Source organism: Protomyctophum bolini, assembly GCF_963924005.1.
Source record: "Protomyctophum bolini genome assembly, chromosome: 15".
Lineage (NCBI taxonomy): Eukaryota > Metazoa > Chordata > Actinopteri > Myctophiformes > Myctophidae > Protomyctophum > Protomyctophum bolini.
The window spans coordinates 33971865-33994314 of NC_137876.1; the positions used below are offsets into that span (position 1 = coordinate 33971865).

The 22450-nt window shown below is 42.9% G+C and overlaps 2 protein-coding genes across 3 annotated transcripts in view; both read right to left on the reverse strand.

Annotated features, from left to right (window-relative positions):
• Positions 1-8335, reverse strand: part of tnika (TRAF2 and NCK interacting kinase a) — a 106035-nt gene extending 97700 nt beyond the window's left edge. For both annotated transcript variants that reach the window (XM_080783495.1, XM_080783494.1), the window contains exon 1: positions 7943-8335. In XM_080783495.1, coding sequence (XP_080639621.1) covers positions 7943-7999 — 57 coding nt within the window. In that variant the 5' untranslated portion in view covers positions 8000-8335. The remainder of the gene's footprint in view (positions 1-7942) is intronic.
• A 5682-nt stretch (positions 8336-14017) lies between these two features.
• Positions 14018-22450, reverse strand: part of pld1a (phospholipase D1a) — a 41038-nt gene continuing 32605 nt past the window's right edge. The window contains exons 20-26 of the mRNA XM_080783981.1: positions 22345-22433; positions 21580-21693; positions 21298-21347; positions 20595-20729; positions 19355-19508; positions 17534-17651; positions 14018-17176 (exon numbers count right to left, since the gene is read on the reverse strand). Coding sequence (XP_080640107.1) covers positions 16952-17176; positions 17534-17651; positions 19355-19508; positions 20595-20729; positions 21298-21347; positions 21580-21693; positions 22345-22433 — 885 coding nt within the window. The 3' untranslated portion in view covers positions 14018-16951. The remainder of the gene's footprint in view (positions 17177-17533; positions 17652-19354; positions 19509-20594; positions 20730-21297; positions 21348-21579; positions 21694-22344; positions 22434-22450) is intronic.

Sequence of the window (22450 nt, forward strand, 5' to 3'; positions counted from 1 at the left end):
GGCAAAGGGTGATGGAGACGGCTGGGGGCGGGATGGAGGTATGGAGAGGCGCTTCGCCTCCGGGCTGATTTAGTCGCTGGTCACATCGCCACCTTTCAAACACCCCCCCTCCCCTCCTTTCGCTCGCTCTCTCTCATTTACCGAAATCTCTCTCTCTGACTGTCAGATTCCCTTCATCCTCACCTACTCCCACTTTCATCTCACACCTGAGTCCCTGCACAGCACATTTGTTTATTGCCAGCAAGTGTGTGTGTGTGTGTGTGTGTGGCTATTCTTCCTGCATGCTGGTTTGCCATCTGTTGCTCTCGGCAGCTGACGAGATGAAGCCATGCTGTTGTTGCCTATGACCTGTGTGTGTGTGTGTGTGTGTGTGTGTGTGTGTTTAAAAACCACAGCATCCTGACCTGGCTCTGTGAGCTGTCTGGTCTCTGCAGGGCTGTGTGAGCAGCAGTGACATTTCTCTGTCTCTCATCTGCTCCACTACACTGAGACAGCACACAGGTGCTGCAGGTTGATGTGTGACTAAAATAAAAAGACGTACTGTGTGTGTGTGCATGTGCGTGCGCGAGAGAGACAAATGAAGGAGTGAGAGAGGAAACTGCATGCAGAAAAAAAACCCCACTTCTCTCTACAGTTTACTTTAGTTCCCTCTCACTTCTGCGTCATGGTGTGGTGTGGTGTGTGTGTGTGTGTGTGTGTCATGGCGTGTGTGCACGTGTGCATGCATGGTCATGCTGGTCAGTGGGCCAGTGAACAGCCCAAACCAAACGTGTCCCCACTGCCCCCCTCCCCCTCCAGCACCCCTCTGCCATCATCACAACCCCCCTCTTCCCCAATCACGTCTGAGCCAGCTGACCTACTTCCTGTCTAGCCAGTCCAGTGGTTTACTGTATGCCTGTCTGACAGTGTGTGTGTGCGCGTGCGTGCGTGTACTCATGCATTTGCATAATAATTATGCATAGGCTACTTATTTTTTCTCAAATTTTCTCGTTGCCATCTCGCCCCCATGTACATGTCCCTATCATTGCCAACCCCTGCTGTTGATCTGGGAACGGTGTAGAAAACCACATGCCTCCTTTGATACACATGAGTCGCCAGCCACTTCTTTTCACCTCACAGCAAAGAGTTTCACCATGGGAGGACGTAGCGCATGCAGAGGAACACGCCATCCCTCCCAGTTCCGCTCCCCGCTGGCCTGGCAAACCCGTAGGAGGCGCTGTAGGGCAGCAGCAATGACGGGCCGCTCCACCCGACTTCATTCCCGCAAACTCCACCACATGTGATTACTGGTGTGTCCTGCCAAGCCGAAGGCACTGTAGAGGACTCTAACCCAGGGGTTCTCAACGTTTTTGGCTGGGGACTCCCGGAAAGGCTTTGGCCATGTCTCGCGACCCCCGCCCTGCCCCCCTTCCCCACCCCCAATACAAACTCACTGCAAAAATAACCTTAATAATAGAGAAAATATATCATAAATGAATACTGAAACCAGATCTAATCATTAAGGAGAGTTTATGCACGTAGGTAAACTCTGAATTTCCATTTCCCAGCCATTCAGTTGCAAAAAATAATGTTTTGGGTACCCCCCAAAATAATTTGGCGACCCCCGAATGGTCACGACCCACGGGTTGAGAACCCCTGCTCTAACCTAGTGGGACCACATTGTCAGTCCCCCAAACTGGGATCCAGCATGTGCACGAATGTTCATGCACACACACACTGTATACGTATTACGCAGATTGCGCACCAATGGCACCAATGGCAGGTGTTTCATACAGACTGACACGCACAAACGTATTCAGACACGCAAAACATTGTTCATCTTTCCCGATTGGTTAGGTGTGAGTACGTACATTATCTCTACCGCTAGCTGTTAGCATAAACCCCAGCTCCAGGGGCCAGCATACACGCTCACTTTAAGAAGACTGCATGCGTTTCCCCACCCCCAAACCCCCCACACTACCGCAGCATTGGAACACTCACACACTCACACACTCCTCACCTCTGGTCAGAAGTGTTTACATGGCGCCAGTGTCGCAGTACAAAGGCACAAATTAAATCCAAAATGTGGATGGCAGAAAATCCGCCAAAGACAGCGATCTTAGAATCTGAGTTATGACGGATTGAAAATCCTCTCTTCCACTGCTTTGCACTGAGAAAATATTTGAAATCCCATAGTTGGAACGGTGGGGCGTTGCTAGGGGAACTGGACCAATGTTAAAGGCTTCCATATAGACGTTGTCTACGTATATATACGGATATGACACCACCTAGGCACCTAGCGTCGACATACATACTGTATATACGTACCTGGGGAGGGGGGAAAGAGTTATTAAGGTCTATGCAACTCCTGAATACAACTATTATTAATGTCTCGCCCCCTAGGTGCCAGGACGTCTTGGCGAGACTATCATCCGCCATCCATCTGTGCTATCCATGCTAGAGTGTTCCGGTCCGCCCATTGCGACTGTGACACATTGTGTGGCTATGCTACTGTACGTCGCAGTGACGATATATGGGTCCGGCAGACTCCAGCTCACAGACTAGAGAAAGTTACTGAAACCTCTGTGGAGTACTGTGAAGTGATAGTACTAAGTGAAAATGTGTCAAATGGACTGGTTATATAATGAACAGTCTTATTTTCTAGTGTATAATGTTATATTACTGAGAAGGTGGCACTGTTTAGTTTCAAGCCCCAGTATAGCCTAACATGCTAGTTAGCTAAAGCTAGCCGCTTCAGTAGTGTGTTTATTTACTAAACGATTATGGACGTATTCAGCTACACCAAAAGAGGAAGCAAGGACATGGCGATTTAAACATTTATTGCATTTATTTTCCTACAGTATCCACATTTTCCCCGTTTTTTTGGGCTTGATTCGTGTATAGTAGTTGCTTATTTGGGCTTGCTTCTACATTTCTTCACATCAAGGAACCCCAGATTAATATGTAATTGTCTACAGACATCCATCTTAACATATGTTGTGCCATTTTTTAATGTTTTAAAAATATTAAAAATTATTCTCAATGTGTTTTTAAATAACGCATGTACAACCTCACAATGTGTCGCTGTGAGCTTGTAGATCAGCTACTTTCATTTGTGCTTGTTTTCATAGACCTCGCCACTTATGCACAAACAAACAATGCACTATGGCTGTAAGAAAAAAAGGTGCATATATGCGGTAACAATGAGCTGCTGCTGCTGCAACACCAACAATGGTGACCTATTAAATTCGGTGACCGCTAGTGGTTGAAACTAATGAGTGGTGACAACTAAAGTACTAAACGTGTTCATCACATGCTTTGTTGATACAGACAGAACTCGCCTTTATAGGCCAAATCATTTCATGAACTACAGACACTAGATTGGATACACCTTGACAAAAACATCAACTTTTGTTTTAAAATGTTTTGATTTGTTACAGTTTGTAATCAAAGCTGATCTCCTCGTTATCTCAAGAGTAATTCTTCTTGTGTTGTTGCAATAATTCAGGACTACTTATAGCTGTCCCACTTAATGTCCCAAATAACATGAAAGCATCCTACTATTGGGCGTGGGGGGAGATACTTTAAAGGCGATAGCTCTTGTTTTAATTGTGGCAAAAACCGGGACAATTTGGTAGTGAAAACGGAACATATTGTTGTTTTAGAGATATTTGTTGGGACTTGGAAATCGGGACAATCCCATTCCCGGTCAAACCAGGACATCTGGTCACCCTAATCTAACCCCAATCTAAACAGTGATGGGCAAGAACATTACCCCCGCAGCAGCCAGATGTCCCTTAATATTTATACTTGTACAGGAATATGCAATGTTGTTTATTTAACAACTACTTCTTGGGTGTACTCATCATCAGTAATAAGACCGGGGGGAAGGCAGGGGGAATGTACTAGAAGAGAAGAGGAGTAGACACTAGGCAGACTGAACAATAACGAGAGAGGAAGTAAGACACACTGCACACAGACAATACGACAATAGACAATACCACAGTAGCCTATTGCACGTGTGATTCAGTCTGGCTGTGCTCTGATGTCATAATGATAATAAACAACAGTGGCCTTAGCTTGCCAGAGCTTCTGTGGAAAATGATCTCTTTTTTCTTCTTCCTACAAATACTTCCTTGTAATTACAGTCAACCACCTCCTGGGAGTCTGGAATGTTGTTGTGCTGAAAAGACAGTCAGACAGACCTCTGTGGAACATTTGCCTTGACAGACAGGTCCAGATTCAGTGATCAGTGGTGTAAAGTAACAAAGGACTGTACTTAAGTAAAGTACAATTCTGAGGTATTTGTACTTTTCTTCAGTATTTCCAATTTCCAGTACTTTAACTTCTACTCCGCTACATCTCAGATCCAAATATTGTACTTTTACTCCACTACAATTATTTGAAAACTAACATTACTAGTTATTTTGTAGATTTTGATTATTATTACAAAACATACAGTAACCACTTCAGCACTATATATACATTTTGGCCATTTGAAAATAGCCGATCTACAAGCTTGTAGATCTGCCATTTTCAAAAGATTTTTATACATTTCAAAACTTCAAAATGGGACATTTAGTGAGCACTTTCTATACTTTTGGTACTTTTAAGTACATTTTGACGCCAATACTTTTGTACTTTTACTCAAGTGCATTTTCCAACCTTTTCCTTGTAACAGAGTATAGTTCCACATTGCAGTATTGATTATTTTCCTTAAGTAGAACAATTGAGTACTTTTTCCACCACTGGTGAGATATCAAGTACAGGAAAAGATGAGGAGATGGGACACAAAACAGGAACACACGACAAGCATGCCTCAACAACACATGAGCAGACACCAAATTAACCAAAAATAAATCAAGGCTGATATGGAGTGCACAGTCAGAAAGAAAGGGCAGGGTAAAACACTTTTTGAGTGGTGCAACCACTCCCTTACGGGGCGCTGTGTGTGGGTGGCTGGGTGTCTGGGGAGCACGAAAACAGCATGGTTGTTTTTCACCACCTGTGCGCAACCTAACGCACACACAAACACACACGCACGTGTTAACTGTATATATGATGCTTTTGGGGGTGCCAGTAAATTACAGTGACAGTACAGTACAGTAGAGAGACCGCCACACGGTAACTCTGTCATTTCTCAACCGTTTTGGACGTGGCGCGGCACGCCGGAGTTGGCTTTGTACGAGGCTTAAAGGTCTTTAAATAAATACTTTCTGAAACGTCTATGGGAAAAATGTATAGGAAATTCTCTTCCGGGCCATGAAAAGGGCAGGACTATTTAGGACTTAATCATGCTCATGCAGAAAAATGGAGTAATCAAGAAGTAGATTTTTTGGGGGGATAATTATTATACACATTTTATTATAATCGAGTCTGAGATTAGCCACTTAAGGTCCCTGCATACAGAGAGCGTTTTTCAGATTTTTAGCAGCGTTTCTCCATCGGTTTTCCGAAAAACGCGTCCTGATCTTTCATGACAATGCCCTCAAAAGGGTTACAAATGCATAAGGCACAATGGTTTGTGAGTGTGTGTGTGTGTCCACTCCATGTACAGTATATGTGCATGCCTGTGCAAACAGCTGTGTGTCTCCTCGTGGCTTGTGTGAGCAGCTGACATTACGACTCTGAAGGACACACACACACACACCTCTCTTTTCCAACTTCTCCCACCAGGCCCCCACTCCTCATCCTTCCTCCACACCGACATGAAGACACGAAACATGCAGACTCTACAGGTGACGTTTGATAGATACAATTGTGCTTCAGTCATTGTGACTTCCATGTTCAGGCTAGCATGTAAACTACTAGCATTAGCAGACCAACAGAGGTCATGTTTTGACAGACAGACAAACGGACACACGAACATGGTCATACACTAGCCGCAATTTGCAACTCTAGATTTTTTTTATAATGGGATGAATCTAGAGTTGCAATACCCTCTGACTCCCCACTCATCTTTTTTGGTTTGCGATCTGCTTGTCTTAAACAACGTTAAACTCACCAACATTGCAGCTGTAGTACAAGCTTGAATTATCCTCTTTCAATCTGCCGAGCTTGTTTTTCATAAAAATCCACCGTAGAGATGTTATGAGCTACTTTCTGTCAGGCCATCCTCTGCAAGTCATTATTTTTAAGTGCTGGAGTTTGGAAGCACTCGTCGTACGTCACTGAACGGCCCTGCGTTCCACCTGTTTCGAATTTGCACATAATGCAGGAGGCAGCAGCGCGACCCATTAATAAAAACGAGTGCTTCCAAACTGCAACACTTAAAAAAAGAATCACTTGCAGAGGATGTCTTGACAGAAAGTAGCTCATAACATCTCTACGGTGGAGTTTTATGAAAAACAAGCTCGGCAGATTGAAAGAGTATAATTCAAGCTTGTACTACAGCTGCAATGTTGGTGAGTTTAACGTCGTTTAAGACAAGCAGATCGCAAACCAAAAAAGATTAGTGGGGAGTCAATGGAGGGTATTGCAACTCTAGATTCATCCCATTATAAAAAATCTAGAGTTGCAAATTGCGGCTAGTCATACACAGTATACAGACAGACAGGTAGAGGTAGAGTAAACACCTTGAAAACAGACAGGGCCATCAACCAGACAGATGGGTTTACACCTTGAGAACAGGCAGACAGAATTGTACATAAGACAAACCAACAGAAAGAGACAGACTATCATATAAGACAAGCAGACAACTGTATCGTCTGTGTGTGTGTGTGTGTGTGTGTGTGTGTAGGTCTTTACCTGAAATGCCCCCCTCCCCCAACATACACACCTGCAACACACAAACCGCATCCAGTGTAGTGAACACATGCATGGGTATCCTGGCATGCATACAGCGTAGCAGGCTATTTGTATAATATGGAAGTGTGTGTGTGTGTGTGTGTGTGTGTGTGTGTGTGTGTGTGTGTGTGTTGTGCAGTGCGCAGAGAGTGAACAAAAGAACTGGCTAGTGCAGCAAGTAAGCCTTCAGCCTTGTAGACAAGAGTATAAGCTTCACTGACTACAAGTAGGTTTGCACACACACACACACACACACACACACACACACACACACACACACACGAGAAATGATTCCGCACTACCAATCCCAATACTGACCATGCAGAGACCTGACCACTATTGTGAGAATACTAGATAAGACCTAATCACAACTTGTGCTAGGTCTATACTCTATACACTAGATGTGCTGCACAAGTATCACTCACTCACACACACACACACACACACACACACACACACACACGTATCATCAGCAGTGTGCATGGCTGAGAAATAGGTTAAATTCCACTGCTGCCTGGCTGAATCGGGGCTGATAGGATAGGACTATAATAGGCAAAGCAGAGGGGAAAACAAACAAACCACTCTATTGAGGTCAGCATCCCCAGCTAGAAACTCAACTGAGAACTGACTCGTTCTCACACTTAAGCCTGATTTACACTTAGTTGCGTAGCGTGGTCTCACGCCGAAAGTAATAGATCTACAAGCTCAAAACGCTGCACGCATCACAGAACAAGACGCCGTGAGCTTGTAGATCTGCTATTTTCGGCTGCGAGACGCCCGCGGGCTCGCAACTAAAGTATAAATCGGGGCCGTAACACTTCTATAATAGTGAGTCGGAATGAATAGGAAGGCTTCGGTTGGCGAACCAGCTGTCATGTTACACTGGGATGATGTGTTATATATCATTTAATTTCATCCTTGTATTTTTTGACACATTGTAGCGGTCTGCCCTGACTGACTGGCCGACGTCTCCCAAATATCCTCCTCTCGCCTCCTCTCTCTAGTCTCTACTCTCCTGCTTGGTTGCCATTCATGGAACGCTGCCTGCTGCAGGTGCAAAGGAGAAACACGCACACGTTCCACACACACACGCACGCGCGCGCGCAGGCACAGCAGCTCTATTCTGTTCCCCCTTTGTAATAAAAGGAAAAAATAAATGTTATCAACATCATCTTACCCTCAAAGCTGACAGGTCTATTTCATCCAGACTCCGCGCCGGAGAGTCACTCGCCATGTTCGGCGTTGGGAAGCCACGCTCAGTTCCCGATTATCCGCACGGATCGAACACCGAAAACGGCCTTCCGCTGTCACGACTGTGTGGTCTTCCTCCGCTCGGGACTCTGTCCCCTCTCTCCCGCACACTGAAATACAATAGTCCTTTCTAAAGTCGGCGGACGCCACTGGAGCGTGCGGCTAGAGCGCAAACGCGGGGATGATGCGAAACAGTGCCGAGCACAACATCGCCATCGTCGCCTCAGGGTCCATGTTTGCAGGTTAAAGGATGAATCGGGGAAGGTTAAAGCTCCAGTGTGATCACGATTTGCAGCTACCGTTTGTCCTAGTGTCCTGGGCTCGCTGCTCCGTTCTGACAGCAAGCGCACACAGCCACACATAGAGAGAGAGGGGCGGGGGAGCGGAATGCCTCGGCAGACCCCGCCTATTGAAGGACGACCCGGCGTAGTGGGGCGGGGACAGGGAGAGGTTACCACTGAAAGAGTTGATCACAACATGCCAGGCAGAATTATAAGAATACCATGTTAAATCGATCCATCTGACTGATGGAGGCTGATGGAGGCATAGGTTAATTAATGGAGAAAATACACTCACTGCAATAGTTTTAATTTAACTCAGCAGGAGTTAAGGACTTTACATGTATGAGTTCCAACTTCCAAGGGCAACCCCCTTGCCATTGCTTCATTTATATTAAATTCATATTGAAGGCCCCCAGAGATGGCAAAAAATAAGCCTACAGTTTTGTGCTTTTTATACCTTTTTCTCGCAAATGTCATTATGCCAATTTGCCAAATGATTAAGAGTGCCCATACACATTTGTGTGTTAAAAGACAAATAAATGGTAAATGGTGCATTTATATAGCGCCTTTATCCAAGGCGCTTTACATAGATTGTGTATTACACCAACCAGCACACCAGGAGCAATTAGGGGTTCAGAGTCTTGCTCAAGGACCTTTCGACACTGACAAGCCCAGACAGGTTTGTTCACCTGTTCATATCTGCCTGAGACAACTTACTTCCATGGAAAGGCAATACAATGTAGTTAAACTAAACTGAAACTCAAATTATAAAGGATTGACTCATATACGATACTAGGGAAAACATGCACATGTACATATGTTAAGATTTCTTTACTCTTTGATAATTTGATTGCTCTTTCTTGCACGCTTTATTCTTTGTTTGCTGTGTTTTAGTTGTTATGAATGTTACTATGCTGCTGCATGGTCTGAAGGAAGCCAAACAAAAATAAGTTTTACTCTTATGTAACTGTACACAAGATTGTAACAATAAAGTACAACCTTGAACCTTGAACGATATTCCCTCACATTATGCACCTCATGTGCAGCCAGGAGCATGCCCAACACACACTTAGTAGTAGTAGTAGTATCATAATACAGTCTGGGGGTTTTTCCCTAAACAGAAAACAGAAAATGCATTGCATTTTCAGGTCAGGATATACAGTAGGCCTCAGTATTCTCACATTGAATATCTCTGCTGTTTAACGATTTGGATTTATGTTAATGTATAAAATGGGCAGGGAAAGCATTTGAGAGTGCGCAGACTTCACAAACTGTCACTTACTCACTTGGTGATTGTACTTAATCTGCAAGGGATATAATTCTGACGCCCATGAGATCTCATATAGTACATTTCATATTAATTCTATTATTCAATCTGTAATACTTTTAACTTTATGCAATTTGATAAATCCTTAATACCTTTGTCCGTTCTTAAACTTCACCAATTAAAGGACACGCAGAGATAGAGTGCTCCAAGAGGGTTTTTCTAAAGTATCTCACTGCACAATGTATTTGTTGTTATCAAGAGCCTATCACCAACAATTTGCGCAACCCTGTTTTAAACTAGTGACTTTATATATTGTCAATTACTTGCATTACTCTCTCTCTCATTCGCAGGCAACAGTGCAGCACTGTCTCTCTCTCTCTCTCTCTCTGGCAAATAGCGCCCCTACTGGTGCTCATTATACTGGTGCTCTTTAATGAACACAGGTGGGTGGGTGAACACAAGGTGACACGGACATTGCTGTTCCTTGGAGTGGTTTCAACACAAAAAAAGAAAAACACGATGTGTTACTGTGGTGTGTCATATGAGAGAAGATGAATAAGCTACTTCTCTGGAAAGGGCGCAGACAGGTTTGTTCACCTGTTCATATCTGCCTGAGACAACTTACTTCCATGGAAAGGCAATACAATGTAGTTAAACTAAACTGAAACTCAAATTATAAAGGATTGACTCATATACGATACTAGGGAAAACATGCACATGTACATATGTTAAGATTTCTTTACTCTTTGATAATTTGATTGCTCTTTCTTGCACGCTTTATTCTTTGTTTGCTGTGTTTTAGTTGTTATGAATGTTACTATGCTGCTGCATGGTCTGAAGGAAGCCAAACAAAAATAAGTTTTACTCTTATGTAACTGTACACAAGATTGTAACAATAAAGTACAACCTTGAACCTTGAACGATATTCCCTCACATTATGCACCTCATGTGCAGCCAGGAGCATGCCCAACACACACTTAGTAGTAGTAGTAGTATCATAATACAGTCTGGGGGTTTTTCCCTAAACAGAAAACAGAAAATGCATTGCATTTTCAGGTCAGGATATACAGTAGGCCTCAGTATTCTCACATTGAATATCTCTGCTGTTTAACGATTTGGATTTATGTTAATGTATAAAATGGGCAGGGAAAGCATTTGAGAGTGCGCAGACTTCACAAACTGTCACTTACTCACTTGGTGATTGTACTTAATCTGCAAGGGATATAATTCTGACGCCCATGAGATCTCATATAGTACATTTCATATTAATTCTATTATTCAATCTGTAATACTTTTAACTTTATGCAATTTGATAAATCCTTAATACCTTTGTCCGTTCTTAAACTTCACCAATTAAAGGACACGCAGAGATAGAGTGCTCCAAGAGGGTTTTTCTAAAGTATCTCACTGCACAATGTATTTGTTGTTATCAAGAGCCTATCACCAACAATTTGCGCAACCCTGTTTTAAACTAGTGACTTTATATATTGTCAATTACTTGCATTACTCTCTCTCTCATTCGCAGGCAACAGTGCAGCACTGTCTCTCTCTCTCTCTCTCTCTGGCAAATAGCGCCCCTACTGGTGCTCATTATACTGGTGCTCTTTAATGAACACAGGTGGGTGGGTGAACACAAGGTGACACGGACATTGCTGTTCCTTGGAGTGGTTTCAACACAAAAAAAGAAAAACACGATGTGTTACTGTGGTGTGTCATATGAGAGAAGATGAATAAGCTACTTCTCTGGAAAGGGCGCAGACAGGTTTGTTCACCTGTTCATATCTGCCTGAGACAACTTACTTCCATGGAAAGGCAATACAATGTAGTTAAACTAAACTGAAACTCAAATTATAAAGGATTGACTCATATACGATACTAGGGAAAACATGCACATGTACATATGTTAAGATTTCTTTACTCTTTGATAATTTGATTGCTCTTTCTTGCACGCTTTATTCTTTGTTTGCTGTGTTTTAGTTGTTATGAATGTTACTATGCTGCTGCATGGTCTGAAGGAAGCCAAACAAAAATAAGTTTTACTCTTATGTAGCTGTACACAAGATTGTAACAATAAAGTACAACCTTGAACCTTGAACGATATTCCCTCACATTATGCACCTCATGTGCAGCCAGGAGCATGCCCAACACACACTTAGTAGTAGTAGTAGTATCATAATACAGTCTGGGGGTTTTTCCCTAAACAGAAAACAGAAAATGCATTGCATTTTCAGGTCAGGATATACAGTAGGCCTCAGTATTCTCACATTGAATATCTCTGCTGTTTAACGATTTGGATTTATGTTAATGTATAAAATGGGCAGGGAAAGCATTTGAGAGTGCGCAGACTTCACAAACTGTCACTTACTCACTTGGTGATTGTACTTAATCTGCAAGGGATATAATTCTGACGCCCATGAGATCTCATATAGTACATTTCATATTAATTATATTATTCAATCTGTAATACTTTTAACTTTATGCAATTTGATAAATCCTTAATACCTTTGTCCGTTCTTAAACTTCACCAATTAAAGGACACGCAGAGATAGAGTGCTCCAAGAGGGTTTTTCTAAAGTATCTCACTGCACAATGTATTTGTTGTTATCAAGAGCCTATCACCAACAATTTGCGCAACCCTGTTTTAAACTAGTGACTTTATATATTGTCAATTACTTGCATTACTCTCTCTCTCATTCGCAGGCAACAGTGCAGCACTGTCTCTCTCTCTCTCTCTCTCTCTCTCTGGCAAACAGCGCCCCTACTGGTGCTCATTATACTGGTGCTCTTTAATGAACACAGGTGGGTGGGTGAACACAAGGTGACACGGACATTGCTGTTCCTTGGAGTGGTTTCAACACAAAAAAAGAAAAACACGATGTGTTACTGTGGTGTGTCATATGAGAGAAGATGAATAAGCTACTTCTCTGGAAAGGGCGCAGACAGGTTTGTTCACCTGTGGTTTTATCTTGGTGCGAGAGAAAATTTGGAGGAAATCTACACCAGAAAAAGTACCTACAGTAGCCTACACACCTACTCACTCACACACACCTGTTCATATCTGCCTGAGACAACTTACTTCCATGGAAAGGCAATACAATGTTGATAAACTAAACTGAAACTCAAATTATAAAGGATTTCCCTAGTGACTCATATACGATACTACAGGGAAAACGTTACTATTTTTTGAGTGGTGCAGCTCCCTTACGGAGCTATGTGTGTGGGTGGCTGGCTGGCTGGCTGGGTGGGTGCCTGGCTGGGTATGAGCACGAAAACAGCATGGTTGTTTTTCACCACCTGTGCGCAACCGAACACACACACAAACACACACGCACGTATTAACTGTATATATGATGCTTTCGGGTGTGCCAGTACAGTACAGACTGAGTAGAGGGTACAGTAGAGGGACCGCCACACGGTAACTGTAATTTCTCAACCGTTTCGGACGCGGGGCGGCTCGCCAAAACCGGCCTGGCCCCTTGGGCGCGTTCCTGGGGGTCTCAAAAAAAATGTTTTGCAAAAATCCACCTGTTGGTGGCGCTATAACAGCCCAATGTGAAAAGGGTGGTATATATTCCTCAGCCTAGTTGGAAAGTGTGTGAAAGATTTCAAGTAAATCCCCCGCTGCGTTCATGATTTGAGGCTTTTTGTTCAAAACGGGCCAGTCCTGCAAAAAGCCAATGTTAGCCAATTAGGATGGAATATGTTGGCATCCAGGGAGTGTGTGTGCAAAATTTAGCATCGACCGGGTTAACGGTGCCGGAGATTAGCTGTACACAGACGGACGGACGGATACACACACGCGACAATAATACTCTCTCCCCATACCTTCGGACTGGTGGAGACAATTTTATATGAATTGTTGAATTAGAAAATGGATAAGGATAATGGTTAATGCCATTATATTGTAAGGTCTAATAATTGGTTTTATTTATTATAGCTGACTGGCTGTGGTGGATTGCCATCTGTTGTTAAGTTTTGGACTTCATTGTGTTTCTTTTCCTCAAATTGTTAAGCCAATGTGTATAATTTGTATGATCTGTGAGTGATTTGCCTTTCAAAATGTTAAATAGCTCTATATTCTGATGATAGTACTCATTGCTATTGAGTCCTTGTCCCTCCAGCTCTTTATTAAACATAAAATGCATTTTCTGCTACTGTATTCTGATTTTTATCAGGGTTTTTTGGGGGGAACCAAATGTTGTATGCAATGCTAGAAAATAAAGTGTCTATAAATGGCTAAATTAGTCTGTGATGCTGTAAGTGTAAGGTAATGTCAGTGTCAACTTTTTGGCCACCACCAATGATCTATGACAGTAATACAAACTGGCTATACTGGAAGCCTCCAAATGTGTCACAAGTGCCACACTATACACGTCAGAGAGCTGTAAAAGCCTTGTTTGACACAAATAAAGCCCAAGTAGAACTAGTGGCCTCATGAATAACTGCTGCCATCTGTAATCCTAAAATCTGAACATGATTTAATTCATTATCCATTCAAATGTTGTGTTACACTGCTGATTAATTGAACAGTTTACAAAAAAAAAAAGAAAAAACAACACACTGACAGAACTGTACAAAAAGGTAACTCATAAACGAGTGATGTTATGCACAGATTACAAGGAGTAAAGAAACCTCTAACCAGAACGGGTTGGTAATGTGGGGAAGTACTGGAGTAATGGAAGCAGAGTTACAGAACACAGTAGGATAGAGGAGACACATGTACAGTATAAGTTAAGTATAAAACAAATAAAAACATCGAAGGATATCCGAAATTAAATTGATGTGCAACAGGCCTGCCTAGTCTGCAGGTTAAGAATACAGAACATTGTGGGGGTAAAAAGACAACATGCTGCCTGGTTCTATTTGACATGAAGAAAGCGAAAGAGTGGCTTTTCTTTTTCTAAAAAAATTTTTTTCCGTTTTTTTTTACTGTATGTTGACAACAAGCATATGTTTTAAGTTTTATTGTATGCTCCATTACTGAATAATACTTATTTTTACTGCAGGTTACAAACTGGACTTCTTTCTTCAGTGTCTTTGGGAAACACTCAGTCCATGTGTTGACTGTATGGTGTGTCATAAGCCTAAAGAGTTACAACTAGTTGCAGCACCTGTTGCTGATGGTACAGTTTGGGGATTCTGTTGCAAGTGGGTGCAGTTGCTGCAACATTGGTGTGGGCTGGGTTTTAAGTAGTGACCACCTTTTAAATGTGGGCTTAACCATAAACCTGTCATGTATCAGATATTAAATAAATCTCAATGAAATAAAGGAACAGCTAGCTGCCCTGGAAGATTTAATCAGGTCAACTCAACAATGACTATGGTCTAGGGCTGAACTGTGTGTGTATTATTCTCCCTAGTGCCTAGTCATGTTAAAAAAATAAATGATATAGTCTAAAAGTTAAAACTCATGAGTTCTGACTTTTCAATTCAATTAAACAGATTAAAAACAGCTCTTCCCCAAAAATATAGCCTTGTTGTTATTCAAACATTTTCTTAGTTTCCACCATGTACAATTTTAAACGACAGCAGTTAAAATCAGTTGTTACTGATCATTCTTTCTGCACAGAGTAAAAAGCCACAGTGCTAGAGGAACAAGCAGCATCAATGTCTATTAGCAGTGGTCTTCAACTCTGGCCATCGTATCAGGGATTAATTTAGCCATGGGACAGGCACAGCAGGTGTATGCAATTAACTACAGTAGCCTACATGTGGTTCTAACATCTACAGTAGCAGTAGGGTCTGGTGTTGAGAACCCCAGGTTTACAACAACTAAAGCTCCATTTATACTTTGTCACACCAGGCAGTGTGGCACCCTGAAAATAGATGATCCAAAAGCTATCTGCTACCTATAGATTTTGTTTTTAGGAAGCCAGCACCCTCTGCTGGAGAAAGAGGAGACAATCATTATTCCATTTTCAGCAGCAAGCAGATTGTCTGATCCAGCCTAGAATGCCATGCATAGGAAAGACCACATTAACGCATAATTTCTATTTAGCCATTGGCCTACGATCGTTTTGCTCACTGAAGACGTAATTTCCATGAAGCAATCAAGTCTTATGAAGTATAAAAAAGGTTTAGCATTGTAGATTTGACATGTGGCCTTACATTGCTGGTCTCAGAAATTAAACTTCATATTTCCTCTTCCTTACACTCGCGATCGGTAGATGCATTATGGCAACCGTGAATGCGGTTAAGGCAGTACAGTTAATCAAGTAGGGCAACCGATTTGTTTCACAAAAAATGCCAACACTCAGTTTTGATATCCAACACCGTTGTGAAATAACAAACAGGGTAAAAACCTTCAGTGTCAGCGTTCTACAAACATGTGTTTGTAGAACGCTGGAGCACAAGCATGCATTACACGCTCGCATGCATCAAGCACAGTACACATCACTAACAACTAAACGTTTTGAGTTTTACAATCTGCAGTATATTGGGGCCAAGCTTGTGTGTTTTTGTGTTTTGTTTTATAGACAGATATTACAGCATATTGACATCTACCCAGGGTGTTAGTCTAAAGAGACTGTCCTGTGACTGACTGATCACAGGTTTTAGTCAGTGTCCGTCAACAGCCATCTGTTCTGTCAAAGTGTCCTTGCCATGTCTTGACTACTGCGTTCTATGCCTAAATGTAAAAGCAGTTTGGTCATTTAGTTTACTTGAAAGTCTTGAATACAACTGGATTCTTCATTGCCATATTTCTATTATCTTTGCTAGAGATGCAATTTTTGACATTGACGGATAAGGCAAAGCTCCTTATCCATCAAGTATTCTGCTTTTGGCTGCTGCTCAGTATTCCGATAAGTACTTTTCTCATTCCTCAAACCTGCTTGACAAGATCCAGGCTCGTCCAGACTATGGACCAAGGTCTCTAAGACAGTTAGTTCCATCCATCTTATACAATCTCTGCAGACCACATTTTTTGGCAGAAATTCAGTTTGATAGTTTGATTCCCAAAACCCCAAGTTCATGTGCAATTCACAGTTCACTTTTAAGTTCCTTCACATCCACAGTTTGAGTGCAGTCTCCATGCAGTAATAATCACGTTCTTCGTCCTCAGATCATTGACTTTGTTTGTCTTGTCTCAGATGATTTGAATGACATCCCACCGCCGAGGCACATTCTTAATGACCTGAAACTACTGTGTGTATTTAGTCCCAGTAGCAGCAAAATGGAGTCATCAATCCCTGCTAGCTAAACGCATCCAAAAAAGATTTCTAAGGCAGGCTTTCGAAATCAGATCCAACCAGATCCTTTCAGAAGGTACATGGGATCCAATATACACCACAGTACCCCAAATATACCGGTATTCCACAATCAAATGGCATTACTTACTGTGGCACCGTGCCATAACAATAAGAGGGTTAGGTTTTAGTGTTGTTCCTTAGGTCCAGAGTTCGGTCGGGGCCATGGCCTCCTTGGTTCCAACGGAGGGCATGAGGTTCTGTTCAGACAGGAAGTCTAGAGGGAACTGGACCAGGAACCCTCTGATCCTCCGCAGCTCTTCCTGGGCGCGGGCCGGGTCGGACTGGGCCAGGCCTGGCGTGGACTGGTACTGCTCCAGTTCAGACATGTTCCGCACCAGGGACGATGGGAGACACCGAAATACCTGAAGTGGAACGTGGACGCACACGCGCACGCACACGCACACGCGCACACACACACACACACACACACACACACACACACACACACACACACACACACACACACACACACACACACACACACACACACACACACACACACACACACACACACACACACACACACACACACACACACACACACACACACACACACACACACACACACACACACACACACACACACACACACACACACACACACACACACACACACAATTAGAATTGTGGCTGTTGGTATTAAATCTAGCCTTATTAGCAACAGGTTTGAGACCAGCCAGCGAAGCATGAGGTTTAATTGGACATTGCATTAGCCCCACCTTCTCATAGATGGTGGCGTTGCGTCCAGCCGTGGTCATCCACGTTTCTTTGTAGAAACGGTCACTGATTGGGTCAGAGACATCAATGCTGGTATCATTGTGGCCACCCAAGATAGTCCTGTTCAGAGAGTGTGAGAGGTAGATACATAAAGAGAGCGCAAGAGAGACTGATATACATAAAGTATAGTCAGTCAGATCTTTCAGTAGACAGAGAGAGATCTTTAATTTACTGACGGGATGTTATAACGCATTCTATGATCCCAGAGAAGACCATATAAACCTCTGATTCACATTCACCAAGTGTAACAAATTGTACAAGGTTCTCCCATGAGTAGTGAGTACCGGTATTTAAAAGGGACAGTAAGTATGTAATTAGGTCAGAATGGCTTATCGTCTGTATCAAACCTACAGTAGAACCTAGAACGCGTCGTTGATCCCCTTTTCATCTTGCTAGACCTCTGTGAGATGGATTGCTGAGGTGGAGTGCCACACCTACCATCAGCTCCCAGTACTTACCACATGTCATGCAGTGCAAACAGTGCTACTCACATGCTGACTTGACTGCGCCCCGGTATCAAACCCAGAACCTTGTTGTCTATAGTGAAAGATATCTACCGACTGAGCTAACGCTATAAGGGGCAAATATATACCTGTATAATTTCTATCAACTAGACATGTGCTTGTGTTTGTGATAATGTAACATACACGTTACACTCATAAAATAACACACACACACACACACACACACACACACACACACACACACACACACACACACACACACACACACACACACACACACACGCTCGCACGGTGTGTGTGTGTGTGTGTGTGTGTGTGTGTGTGTGTGTGTTTGTGTTATTTTATGCGTGTAACATGTAGGTATGTTACATTATGTATCTGCATGACATGTTGAAAATGGATGGCACTTGCAATGATTTTCTCAACACAACTTTACCAATGCCTGAGGCAGCTTAATTTTGAAAAATTCACTCAGGTGGCATCCTATGAACCACCCAGTGGCGCCAGATGATTCTATCCTGGCCAGAAAATAACACTCTCCTCCAAAACACCTCTAAGGTCACATTCCCACCTAATACTTCGGTAGACTTGATGCAAATGGGCGGAGAAGTTGGGATTCTTGCATAATTAATTTGCTGCGGTTTGCCTTCACACTGTCATCCGCAGCAATTGGAAACACAGCAGGGGGACCTTTATCAATGTGTTCCATTCATAAACTAGCCTACACAGTGAAATCTATGGTGATAAAATTATACTCATAACGTGCATGTGTCAAGCTGACACATCTCTCTCTCTCTCTCTCTCTCTATACGCACGCAGCAACGCACTCTTCTTTTGGGCATGGAGGCACAGCGCTGAGCGCACTGATATAACAGCAAAGTTTGAACTGTGTTCAGCTCCTCACCCGCCACATTGTTTGCTTAATTTAGTTTATTTACTGCACCGAATCGTAATCAAGTGCGATTGGAAGCGAAGCGAAACCCCCGTTTTTGCTCGGAGTAGAATGCGGTTCTTTGATAAGCATTAGGATTCGAATGAGCCTTCACACCTGCCAAACAAAGTGCACTTTCTGACAATGTCACCTAAGACATGAAAGGATACAACAGTAACACAAACATTGGAATGTTCTTTTAAAAGATTGAGAGACCTCATAGCAGAGAAGGGGGATAAATTGGACGTCAAGTTGCCAGTTACACGCGGGTGAAGAGTCCGTCATGGAAATAATCCTTACATCTCAGGCATCTGGTGCTCTAATGTTCAACAAATCACACAGTCAGTCACACACACACACAGACAGACCTGAAGGCCTCGAGGCGTAGCTGCAGTGCATAGGGTCCCGCCCGGTACTCCTCCCCGTCCATCACAGAGGAAACGCTCTGCGAGTCCTCCACGATCACAGCCACCTCGCTGTCACGCTTACCCAGCATGCTCCTGTCGTTGATGTTGGCAGAGCCTGGAACACACGTTGGATGTTTATTACACTACATCTACAGAGCATGAATGATGGAAGCATGAGGGAGATCATCCTCCCTGAGATCATCCTCAGTGTCTGTCGCTCACAGACACTTTGACAGGACAAGCTCGGCACGGCAGCCCCAGGGGCCAAGTCTAGAAGAGGGTCTGTGCATGTGTGTCTGTCTGTTTGATTGATTGAATACTTTATTAAAAGTTTGTAAAAAGTACAAATAACACTAAAAGGATAACATAGAAAGCTCTGAGGGTTTTGTGATCCTACTGTATGTATTCAATTCATCAAGGGGCTAATGGGGCAAATCATCAAAAAAATGATTCATGTTATTTGTTTTACTTTTTTGAGGGGGGCTAGCCCCTCCCAGAGTAATCTAGTAAGAGAGTGGTGACACACTTTGATCTCGCCACAAAGCGGGTGCCTATGGGCGATAGTTCCAAACATTGCTCCTATGGCTGGAACTATTCCATTGAGATAGAATGAGCACTTCCGCATTCCAGTCAACGGGAGTGCCATTACTCTAGATTACTCTGGCCCCTCCTATGTCCAGCTTTGAGGGTTTGTGTAAACACAAACATTGAAGACAAAAGTGAGGACGCAAAATGCGATTGGCCAGATGATGTATGATGACGTATGATGATAAGGGCGCCGCCTCACTTGTGTGATTTTTATACAAGAAGTAAATGGAAGTCAGATTTGAGTCTGAAAGGTTGCCCAAATACAGAGACAGACTAGTGTCATAGATGGCTGATGTCATAGACTGGCCAGCAGAGGGCACTGTGAGGCTGTGTTACAACACAACAGTTAAAGGGCTACTTCACCCCTTTTGCAACCAGATCTTATTTTAATGATGTTTGGGAGACAAGAAACACTTCCCTGGGGTTTTTATGTGGGTAATATGTGTTTTTTGTGTATTTCAAAGTGTCCATGATGTAATTTACGTCACACTCTGATCGCAGTGATACAGTCCCAACACAAGTGAGAAAGAGAGAGAGAGAGACCCATACTCTGTATTTCTCAATGTACTTCTACATTTGTAAAAAAATAAAAAAGAGAGAGAGAGAGACCCACCGATGATGACCGTGTTGTCGTCAGCAATGAGCATCTTGCTGTGAACGTAGATGAGCTCTGTGACCAGCCGTCCCTCCAACTCGGCATGGGTCCTCAACCCGGCGAATGAGATGTAGTTCATCCAGTGATCATCCACTGAAAGAGTTATTTACCAATTATTTCCAGTTCCCATAACGGCACAAATAATGAGTAAGCAGATTAAATGTACCAATGGCTCTGAGTAATGCTTAATAGAGCGTAGGGGTGTATCATACCTGGAAGACTGAGTGTTCTGTTCTGTTCTTACAGCTCATATCGGATTTCATTATATGTTAAAATCACTTTGCCACTCACTTTATGCATGCGCATACCCTAGATTCATACTATATCATACGATGGTGTTGATTGCCAGAAAATCATGTTGTGATGTGACAAAAATAGCCAATCGGCAAAAACTGTCACATTGATTCACGACACATGAGCTTGTAATGTAGATCATACATTAAGCACCACCATTCTATGACAAAGCACAATAACAGACCAGTCTTTGCACGCTGGCATGGGTGAGCAGACAGGGAGTAAATGAGAGCTATAATGGCACCACCAGGACAAGAAGACATAGGACACACACACACACACACACACACACACACACACACACACACACACACACACTGACCAGAATAAGAAGTGATCATAAAAATAGGACAGTAGACCGACTTACTCTCTCTCTTTAGCTGCGAGATGATGGAATATTCTCCTCTGCACATGGTTCTGGTGGAAGAGATTTATTAAAATCAGCTTGAGTAAATAATTACCCATGAGAATGAGAAGAGAGGAAAACCATGTACAGTTGAATATACTGTAACTGAAAAGAAAGAATTTAACAGATTATCAAATAATAGAAAGAAAGAACAAAGCGTAATCAATTACTTCCGTCTTTAATTCTACTCATGATGTTTCTAAATATAAGTCCTCATGAATGTGGACTTATGATGTTTCTAACCTGTAGTTAAAGTGCATGACAGCCTGGATGGCATTGCCGCCTCCAGTGGTGATGTCGCCCTCAAACCCAGGCAGCAGGGGGGTTACGACATACACACGGTACTTTTTACCTTCCCTACACACACACACACACACACACACACACACGCACACACACACACACACACACACACACACACACACACACACACACACACACACACACACACACACACACACACACACACACACACACACACACACACACACACACACACACACACACACACACACACACACACACACACACACACACACACACACACACACACACACACACACACACACACACACACACACACACACACACACACACACACACACACACACACACACACACACACAGTGAGACAAACCAACCATACTGTGTAGCAATAGTTCTATCTATCTCTATTTTGTTCCCTCCCTTTCTCTCACAGTAAATCACACACTGGCTGCAGTGGCTGGCACACAGTGTTGGGTATAAGTTGGTACAGCCGTACGCTACTAGCTTAAAAACATTTCTGAGAAGCTTGGGTAGTAGCTTCACTACTTTCAGAATGATGTAGCCTTCAAAAAGCTTGACAAAAGCTACATAACACTTATGTTATGTCATAACTACATTACCAGTGGCACATAAACATAAAATTGTAGCACAACAGTTCTGAGTGTAGTTTGTCCATCACATCAAAGAGAGAAGGTTTAAAATCACTGATACAAACAAATGGGTGCAGACAAAGGGAAGTACTTGTGTGCTCTGAGGATCCTCTCGATGATGGCATCGCCTATCTTGTTGTAGACGGTCCTGTTGTCAGCACAGCTAATGAAGAACTGGTTCTGAGGCAAGAAGAGCA